General features: G+C 34.4%; 1 protein-coding gene across 6 annotated transcripts; it reads right to left on the bottom strand.

Moving 5' to 3' along the window:
• Positions 1-1,261: 1,261 nt before the first annotated feature.
• Positions 1,262-6,207, bottom strand: LOC112416320 (putative pentatricopeptide repeat-containing protein At2g01510). 6 transcript variants are annotated; one of them, XM_039828178.1, is made up of 5 exons: positions 3,615-6,207; positions 2,815-2,932; positions 2,032-2,736; positions 1,693-1,964; positions 1,262-1,608 (listed from the first exon to the last, which is right to left on the bottom strand). In XM_039828178.1, the coding sequence occupies exon 1, from the start codon at positions 6,096-6,098 to the stop codon at positions 3,663-3,665; it is 2,436 nt and encodes an 811-aa protein (XP_039684112.1). In that variant the 5' UTR covers positions 6,099-6,207; the 3' UTR covers positions 1,262-1,608; positions 1,693-1,964; positions 2,032-2,736; positions 2,815-2,932; positions 3,615-3,662. The 6 variants fall into 6 exon arrangements, with proteins under 6 accessions (XP_039684112.1, XP_039684111.1, XP_039684110.1 ...); XM_039828177.1 differs by having other exon boundaries at positions 2,032-2,739; XM_039828176.1 differs by having other exon boundaries at positions 2,032-2,739; positions 2,815-2,971.
• Positions 6,208-10,227: the final 4,020 nt, after the last annotated feature.

The following is a 10,227-nucleotide window of genomic DNA, read 5'->3' on the forward strand; positions in this document are numbered from 1 at the left end:
TAATCAAAAGGGTTAAAACATTTTAAGTACCTATAGTTTATCAAATGAATACTTTTGGTCCTATTTTAAATTGCTCAAATTAAGTTTTTGTACTTTTTTTTTGGTTACTAGTCCTTGTACCTTATAAATCAATTATATTTAGTTCATATGTTAGCATAGGTGTTAGGTTGAACATTTTCCATGGTTCTCCTTTTTTTGCGAATGTTTTTCGGGTGGTGGATTTGCAAGGGTGTTGTGAGACATAAACTTCTGCTGTTGGGTGTAGAAGCCTTCCTTCACTCTTCAACAACATGTGAAGTTTGTAACTGTCCGCTGCTACAATCCAAAACCGAAGTCTGTCTCCGGCAATATCTTACTCCACATCATGAAATAAAGCTCTCGTTAAAAGTTGAGAGAATTATTAAAGAGGACTAAAATCCAAACGAACCAAAACATAACTCTCATTGGTCATTACTTACAAGTTACTCTCAATCGATCAAAAACCGAGTTTTTAAGAGGAAAAAAGGGGATAAATCAGTTCATATGGTAAGAATTGTACCCCGCTACAGGCTGAATATAGACAGGTGCCACATATCAAACACAAAATCCAGTAGAAAAGTAAGATGAGAAAAATATAATTAACGTCTACTCTATGAAACATCAACATGGACTTGGACATGACATTGACACATTGACACCAATAAAACTATAAAAATCGAATAATTGAATATAATCATGTGTTGGTTTTGTGCCGGTGTCACTGACATCAACATGTGTTGGACACCGGACATGGCTTCAATGTGAAGTGTTGGATCTACATGCAAGCTCAACGGCATCCTCAACCTAATAATTTATCTATATATAGACATGAACGGAAATTCTACTACATATAAGTAGGGCATAGCAGCTCCCTCTGTAAATCAGAGGTATCCCTCTGTAAACCAAACAACAAAACTAAGGAAAATATATTTAAAGATTTATGTAGAATCGATTGATATATAATTCTAAAAATTGTGTTATAACTAGCGCATGTGCAGCTTAAAGCTACAATATATTGGTATATCCGGTAAAAAAAAATCAACTTGGTGAGCAATGTTGAAACAAATCATTTTATTTTAAGCTTATGTGACTATGGCACAGTATGGAGTGATGTTTTATATATGACTTTCATTTCCTACAATTTAATATATACTTGGTCAAATGGAACTTGTGCTCATATACTTCGAATGATTATACCAGAAGACACATAAGCTAATCAGATGTCATAAATTGATAGATCAAGTAAGAAATTTATTTGCATTAGCTACAGAAAGGAAAACAAACTTCCATCAAAAGTATATAGGCAATTCCTTGGATGAGCAAAAATCCATTTCAATAGCCATATGCAAAACCAGCAAGTACAAAACCAGTGGTGATATATAGCTGATACTTTGCCACCACTCACTAAATATTAATGTTCAAACTAAGCAACAAAATAAATCATAAGAATATAAAATCCTATGGTTGTGCTGACTGGATAGCCTCTGACTATGTAGGTGCTGCCTGTGAATCTTGGGTAAATTGAGAAATTGCCTCTGGTTGTGCAATTTGATTTAGTTCCTTTCTTTTAGAAGCACCCTTACTTCCACCCTTTCCAATTACAAAAGAGAAATATTAAAAAAAACTGCCAAAACTAAATATACATAACATTGAAAGAAAGCCAAATGAAGTTACCTTATTTCCTCCTTTGCAAATTGCTCTATCAGCTGCAGTTTTCCCCTTACATATTCTATTATTGTGACCTACTCTCCCACACCTTTTGCACCCAAGTGCGGTATGATATATTGGGAGTTTATGTGGATTACAAGGTTCACCGTTTGCTTTATTTCTTAGGCCTACCTAGTGCTCTTCTCATTAACAGTGGGTTGATATAAATTATAGGCCATAATTTAGCCCCATTGGATGGCCTTATGATATGCGAGTAGGTTGTAAAAAAAGTTTGCTTGCTGCAAAAAGAAATACCATTAAATAGGCAACTTATGATGAATTAATATAGGTGTGTAAATTTTGTACCTGTAACAACTTTCCGCATATTCTTCAGGAACATAGTTATTATTATGCCACATTGCATCCAGCATAGCAGCACGGGATACCCGATAATTCCCACTTCCTACAGCTACATGATCTGTTAGATAAGTTTATCACATATTTAGCATTCTTCTGTGAACCGTCAAATCATGCCGAGGCAATGTTCCCTGCCCAATTAGGGCTCCATCAATCAGCCTCTCTCTTTGCTTTCTCCAACAGTAGTTGCATCAATGGACATATTCCCTTTATACCTCAACATTAGATCTCTCTGTGTAACAATTTGGTTAGTAAATGAAACTTCGGCCCCTCTATCCAGTTTTTTTTTTTTTTTTTTTTTTTTTAACAAGGGCCCCTCTATCAAGTTAATTACTGGTTTGTCTCTGTACTCAAGTATAGCTTTATTGAATGGCTCACATATTAATGAATAGATGGTCACATTTTGTGTGACTAATATACGCAGATCTTGACCATATCTTGGCTGGAACTCCGATCATGTCCTTTCATGCATCCACTTTCAATTTATGTAAATGTTCCATAGCTCTAGTGAATTCTGGAAATGTAGTTGCTCTATCTGCCCTCCAAAAGGCCGCCTTCATCTCTATGCCCGGATATTTCTTCCTCCAATTCCCATATAGGTGTTTTCCACAAATCATGTGCTCAACATTTTCATACAACCCGTGTAGCTATCCCCTACTTTGAAAAGGAAAATAAACATGTCAGAGATTAGATTAAATTATTAATAAATTAAGAAAACAAAATTCACATTACCTTCTGTTGATCTGAAATAAATGACCATTTAGTTTTTGAAATCCACCTAAGTCATCCATGAGTAGGTTTACAAACCATGACCAGGACTCTCTGGTCTCAGCTTCTACTGCTGCAAAAGCTATCAGTAGCATCCGATTATTCCCATGCTTACCAACAGCTGTTGAAAGTTGGACACTGTAAACACCTTTCAGAAAGCATGTGTCTATTCCAATTGACGGTCTACATGTACTTACAAATGCCGCTTTACAAGCCTCAAAACACATAGATTTTCTCAAATATTGGACCCTTTCTTCCTATGCCACATTTAATTATAAGAGTACTAATTATTTACTCCTTAATTCTTCCTACCGCCTTACAGTCAATTTTATCCCAGTTTACAGATTTTCACAGTATCTATAAGTAGTCAAAGAAAATGGACTTTCCTCAGGAGCAGCAACACGAAGATTATACAATAATCCCAAATTTATAGGCCCACCGTGTTTCGTTTCACAACGAAGTCACTGGTACCGTTAGTAAATTTAACGGGGTAGTAACTGTTGGACCAGATTGCACTCTTTTGAAAAGTAGAGGTACTTAGTTTGAGCAATTGAAAATATAGGACTAAAATTAACCGTTTTTAAAACTATAGGACCAAAAATGTATTTCAGCCTAATCAAAATCAATTAGTTTGAGAATCGATTACATGTAATTCATGAAACGATATATCGTTTTATCGGGTCTTCGGAAGAATGAGTAAATGGAGTTAGAATAAATACATGAGTGACTTAACATTGGAAACTATATTCTTTCCATGGTTTTACCTCTCTTTTAAGGGAAATGGATGGTTTTATGGATAGAATAAAGACAGGCTACCAGTAGTCCCTACAAGTGCAAAACCCATCCCTGAAATGATGGAACCTGCTTGAATCTCTAACCGTAATTTCTCGACGGACGATCTTCGAGATTACCTTGATGGCGGCATGGCAATCAGTACAAGCTCTCAGGTTTTTCATCACCAGTATAGGTGACCCTTCCGGGGTGCTAATTAGCGCAAAGGCAATGGCAATGCGTTCACTGTGATATTTAAGAGACTCTACCTTCACTTCCTCATCCACATTGTGAAGGGCACAGCTTGAATCTGGTTTATACCCTTTTTTCACCATTTTCTCTTCCAATTCATCAAGCTTCTTCATTATCTCTCTCATCTGTGGATGAGTCTTATCATTGGCTGTGAAAACATGAGTTTTGTGTTTGATTTCAACCCAACTATAAGCAGGGACTTTTTTCACACCTCTTTCTCTCATTGCTTTCTTCACCTTTCCTACATTGTCCCATTCACCAGCTGCTGCATAGATATTGGACATGGTAACATATGGAGCAGCATCTCTAAGTACCTTCATATTGAATAGTTGGTTTGCTGCTTTCTTTGCCAACTCTTGATTTTTATGGATTCCGCACGAGTTGAGAACTGATGACCACATTATTTCATCAGGTTCAAAAGGCATCTGAGCCATCAATTTCTCCGCCTCATCAAATCTTCCACCGCGGCATAACATATCAATGGTTGATGCATAATGCTCTTTCTTGGGAACAAGTTTATAAATTCGAGTCATGGAGTCGAAGTATTGTAAACCTTCTTCAACTAGACCACAGTGACTGCAAGCGCACAGAATGCTAAGAAGGCTAACAGAATCTGGCTGCAATCCAGAACGAACCATTTCTTCAAACAATCTAAGGGTGCAGTCACCGTCTCCGTTTTGTGCATAAGCTGAAATCAGTGCATTCCAGGAAACTGAATTTCTTACAGGCATCTCTTGAAACATTTGAAGTGCATCTTTTATGGATCCACATTTTGCATACATGTCAACAAGTGCACTCCCAGAAAATACATTTGAAATGTATCCTGATCCAATTATATGCGAGTGTAACTGCTTTCCTAGCGTCAATGAGGCTAAACTAGCACATGCTCTTACAATGCTGGCATAAGTGGCTGCGTCGGCACCTATTTTGGCTCTTTGCATCTCAACGAACAGCTTTAGACCATCTTCATGAAGCCCCTTCTGGACATAAGATGAGATCATGGCTGTCCATGGAACTGAACTTTGAATAGCCAGATCTGAAAAAATCCTATTTGCTTCCCCAAATTCGCCACATTTAGCATACATGTCAACCAAAGAATTCCCTACGAGAATTTCTGAAATCGCATCCGTTACAATAGTCTGGGAATGAATTTGCCTACCTATATCAAGGTTTAAAGATATTGCAGCTATGCTTAACAATGTAGCAAATGGGAAATTCCTTCTGTCAAATCCAGTGAACTGTAACTCCTTGAATAGTTCAAGAGATTCTTTCACTCTTCCATTCCACGCATAACACGTGACAAGCACATTGTAAGAGATACCATCCACCTCCGGCATCTCATAAAAAAGCTTACTTGCTTCAACAACCCGATCATGCTTCGAGTAAAAATCAAGCAAAGCATTAGCCACAAACACATTCCAAACAAAGTTACACTTCACTACAAAACCATGAACTTGTTGACCAAATTCTATATCATCCAACTGTATACCTGCTGTTAAAATTGCTGCAAAAGTAAACTCCGTCGGCCTATACCCCACTTCCTGCATCTTGAAAAACAGGTTTATGGCTTCACGATTAAACCCTTCTTTCGAGTACCCCGTCAACAAGGCATTAAAAGTAACAGAATCTCTCTCAGGTATATCATTAAACAGTTGAAACGCTAATCCGAGGCTGCGAGTCTTACAGTAAGAATCAAGCAACGAGTTAGAAACAACAAGCGTCGAGTCGTATCCCAATTTGATAACATGACTATGAACCTGTCTCACTTCATTAACAGAATCAAACTCAGTAAACCCGGATAACAAAGTTGCCAAACTAACATGATCCGGGTCGATCCCATGCCTACCCATTTCGATAAAAAGTCCAAAGGCTTCACGAAATTGATTATTTTGAGCATATCCACCGATCAACATTGTCCACGTAACAGCAGTGCGTTGAAACATGGAATCAAACAAGGTTCTAGCTTCGGAAAGATTGCCTGATTTAATGTAACCCATGATCATGGTATTGGTGGAGAATATGTTCTTGTGGGGCATTTCATCAAACAGTTTACGTGCACCGTTTAAATCGCCACGTTGGAGAAATGACTTGACGAGGAAGTTGGAACGGTATGTGTTGGGATTGAAGCCTGTTTTTATGATGGAAGCGTCGACGTGAAGGTGAGGTTTTGGAGCAGTTAGCGTCGTGACAAGATTCCTCGTACATGGTTTTATTATGTTATTCATGAGAGACAGAGTAAGCTCGTATTGTTTGGAGCCAAAATGACCAGCGTTTGTGAAAATCAAACAAATTACGCATGTCCAAACTTTTATACTGTCGTTCTTATTTAAGTAATTACTCCATCCGTCCAATAACAACGGAATCATGCCTAAAAAAATATTATTTTTAGAAAAATTGACTCATTTGACTTTTCAATACAATATTAATTACTCCATCCGTCCCTTAATAAGTGACACAGTTGACTCAATTACGCATACCAATGCGTAATTTTGAGTTTAAATATCTTGAATAATATATTGGAAAAAATTATGAAAATTTGATATTTTGAAAATACTCATCGAGACGAATCTAACGACATCTTATATAATACTCCCTCCGTTTCAAAATGAGTGTCGCTTTAGCCAATTGCACACAGATTAAGAAATTGAATAAAGTAGTCAAATGTCATAACAATTTTACTAAAATAACCTTACTTTATAAGAAAAATACAAACTTAAAGTTGTATTGAAAATTGTGTGAGAGAGAAAAGTTGGAGTATTTATTGAGGGTAAAGTTGGAAGAAAAAAATTAAAGTTGCATTGAAAATGTAAAGCGACATTCATTTTGAAACAAATTTTTTTTGGCTAAAACGACACTCATTTTGAAACGGATGGAGTAGTTGTTTAAGGTTTGTGTACGGTTATTAAGGAAATAATTGATTGTGTTGATTTCAATGGTAAAATTAATATCATCTACTAAAATACTCTTATTAATTATAATTAGTGGAGTAGTTAAGTTGAATGAAATTCAATAAATAAGGGTATAATAATGGAAAAAGATAATAAATGCTGCATTAGTATTCTAAAATGATAATTATTTTGAGAAAAATAAAAAATTCTAAAGAGGTTATTATTGTGAGACGGAGGGAACATAATAACAATTCTACCAAATACTCATTGGATTTGGATATTTTTGTGGGAAAACAAATGTTACTTAAAGTTGAAGTAACCAATGAAGATGGTGATTGCATTAATACCACTTCAAATGTAGTACTCCCTCCGTCCCATAATAAGTGAGTCATTTGCATAAAAATATTGTCCAAAAAAAAAATTGACTCATTTCAATTTTTAATACAAAATTAATTACTTTTTTTTTCTTCTAATTATGACTTTAATTAATACTACTTTCATTCCAAATTTAATATATTTTACTTTGCATTTATGATAAGGAGAAATGCACCGATAAATGACAAGTCACTCAAAACTATCTCTCTCTGTCTTTCACTTATTTACTTTTTCTTAATATGTGTGAAATGAACAAAATACTCAATTATAATGGAGGAGGGAGTATATAATATATTTTTTCCCCCAAAATGTATAATATAAAAAATGAAATTAAATCATATTTGTTACTAATCATTCAAGTTTTTAGCTCTATAGATGATGATAGATAATATTGCATATATCTATTTTTTTCAATGTATATGGCTCGTACAGTAACACGGATAGACGATCTAATTTATCCAATATACCAGTACATGTTTTTGTTTTCATTTTTATCCATTAATTTTCAATATATGCTCATCTGCTATCCATTAATTTTTATCAAAATAGCCTAAGTATCAAAGCAATGAAGTAGTATAAATTAAATGCCAAATCTCTTTGTATCAAAAAAAAAATGCCAAATCTCTTTTTCTTTTCTTTCTTTTTTGTGAGAGAGAATGCAATTCTAAGTCATAAATTATTGTGGACGACAGGACGATGGATGGAAGATGTCCAGGGTACTATGAATATCAAGTGGCTCCACTAACACAGTATATTTTGCTGGATAAAAATGTATTATTTCTTTAAGACCACAAGTAGGTAAATAATAGTAGGAAGTTAGAAAAATATTAGTCAGTATTTAAACTACAGACCAATATTACAACTTTTTCCTACTCTAGTCAAAGTATTGGCAAGAAAAAGGAAATAGGTCGAAACACAAAAGACCATAAATAACATTGTGTAAAGTTATTCAACTAGAGAATAATCTACTTCAGATTGTAGATGTCTAAAACACCAATCGAACTTGAGGGATCTTTTTCCATAAGGAGCTGGAAGCATAATGCATTTTTGCAATCTTTTATCATCCCCTGAATAGACACGGCATGTTGTAGAATCTTCATTGTTGGCATAAACAGAGTTGCTCTCATATCCCCACCTGTTTGGGTTGCTCAATGCATAACAATTTCTCGGCCTACAATTCGCAGCATAAAGTAATGCAACGTCGCCTAAAGTTTTCAATTTGACATAATTCATGGTTGAGAAGTCTATCTTATACACTTTCCATATTGTACTCAACTTTAAATCAACCACTAAAAGTTGCTCATCACAATTAACCAACCTAAGGAACGTGTGGTATGGTTCATCGGGAGTACTCTTCAAATTTAGAAATCTAATATTTGCAGAATTCAAGCTTAGTACCCCTATATTGGCCTTATGAGTGACAATATATATTATATTATGCAAAACCACAAAGTCAACAACTCTCCCTAAATGTCTCTTTATCGAATAAGTAACCCACCCACAATTTCGAGATTGATAGACATGCAAACGAAGGCTGCATAAAACCACCAAGACAAATTCGTCAGAGCATTTCCCAAAAGCAAGCAAAGCACGATCGATTGTAAAAAAGTTGCTTTGAGAGGTAGGGGTATTGACTATCGTCTTTATTCTTGTGAATGGGTTGATTAGCATAAGTGAATTATTACGGCAATGCGCCATGATAAAATATCCGCTAGAAGACGTAACATATCTACACCATCGTAAGAAGGAGTACTCCATCTTCAAGCAATAAACTTTTTGGTCGAGTATGTTTATAAAGGAATATGATATACCACGATGAATTTGAAGAAGTAATGGTTCTTGGGACGTCAAGAAATTTCTCCAATAAATTTTATGAAAAGCCCTCCAATTCTTGCACACACCGGCAAACTGAAAGTGGTCATCGAAATCTAGTGTTTCGGAAATGATATCAAGCACATCCATAGGAAGTTGACAGTTCTCACCTACCTTGTTCACTGTTTTCCCTCCTTAATTTGTATCATAACAATAACAGTATTAGGTGATTTCTAAACATATGTTTTTATATTTATTTCTAAAACATAAGATATTATATTATTAATCTCACACCAATACGAAGAAAAACAATAGAGTATAATTATTGAAGGGTTGAATACAAACAGATAAAGCAAAAGTAAAGGCATATAGTAGAAACATAGTATCAAGATATGTGAAGTGCAATGGAAAAAGTAGGAACGAACCAGTTGGAATGATGAGGAAGGTGTTGAATCTGAATATTAAACCTGGATATCCTTGAAGCAGCTCCCTCACTCTTGCTTGGACACCTCTTATATCAATTATTTCAGCCTTGAAATCTTTTATGAGTTTTAAAAACTCATCATACTTTAACATGTTATCATGCTTAGATGCAAGTTTGACTTCCTTAAGAAGAGACTCAAGTGCATAATCATGGCCATCGTTTTGCGGGATGTTAATCTTTATTAATCAAAATAAATAGTAATATTCAGTATAACTTCAAAATAATAAAACCAAAATAATTTAAAGAGGAAGAAGCGAAAGCATACCATTGGAGGCTGATTCTGAAGCTAATGAGGGAATGAAATCGGTAGACTGGGTTAAACCCTAATTCAGAGTAAGTTATAATATTCGATACCTTTGATTGATTTAAAAAAGAAAGGAAGATTAAGTTATAATTGAATAGTATTGTTTTATATTTTATGATCAAATCAAATCAATTTGATTGTTCCTCCTATTGTCGTCGGTTGCTATTTAAATCTATATAAAGAAAATATTGGGTTTTGGAGAGATTGATTTTGGGATGATTTTTTTTATTAAAAAAGATAAGAATTTTTGTTATATTATTGTCGTTTTTTTTTTGACAGAATATTATTGTCGTTGTTGAAAAATATAAATATGATTTGTTTAGTTTGTTACATATATAAATATGATTTGATGAGTTTGTTACATTTGAAAATCACAAATATTTTTTTTTGAAGGAAAAGTCACAAATATTTATAATTATAATTTTAATCTATATCAAAAAATTTATATAAAATTTTAATCTATATCAAAAAATTTATATAAAATATTGTTT

Source organism: Medicago truncatula, chromosome 7 (genome assembly GCF_003473485.1).
Source record: "Medicago truncatula cultivar Jemalong A17 chromosome 7, MtrunA17r5.0-ANR, whole genome shotgun sequence".
NCBI classification, from domain to species: domain Eukaryota; kingdom Viridiplantae; phylum Streptophyta; class Magnoliopsida; order Fabales; family Fabaceae; genus Medicago; species Medicago truncatula.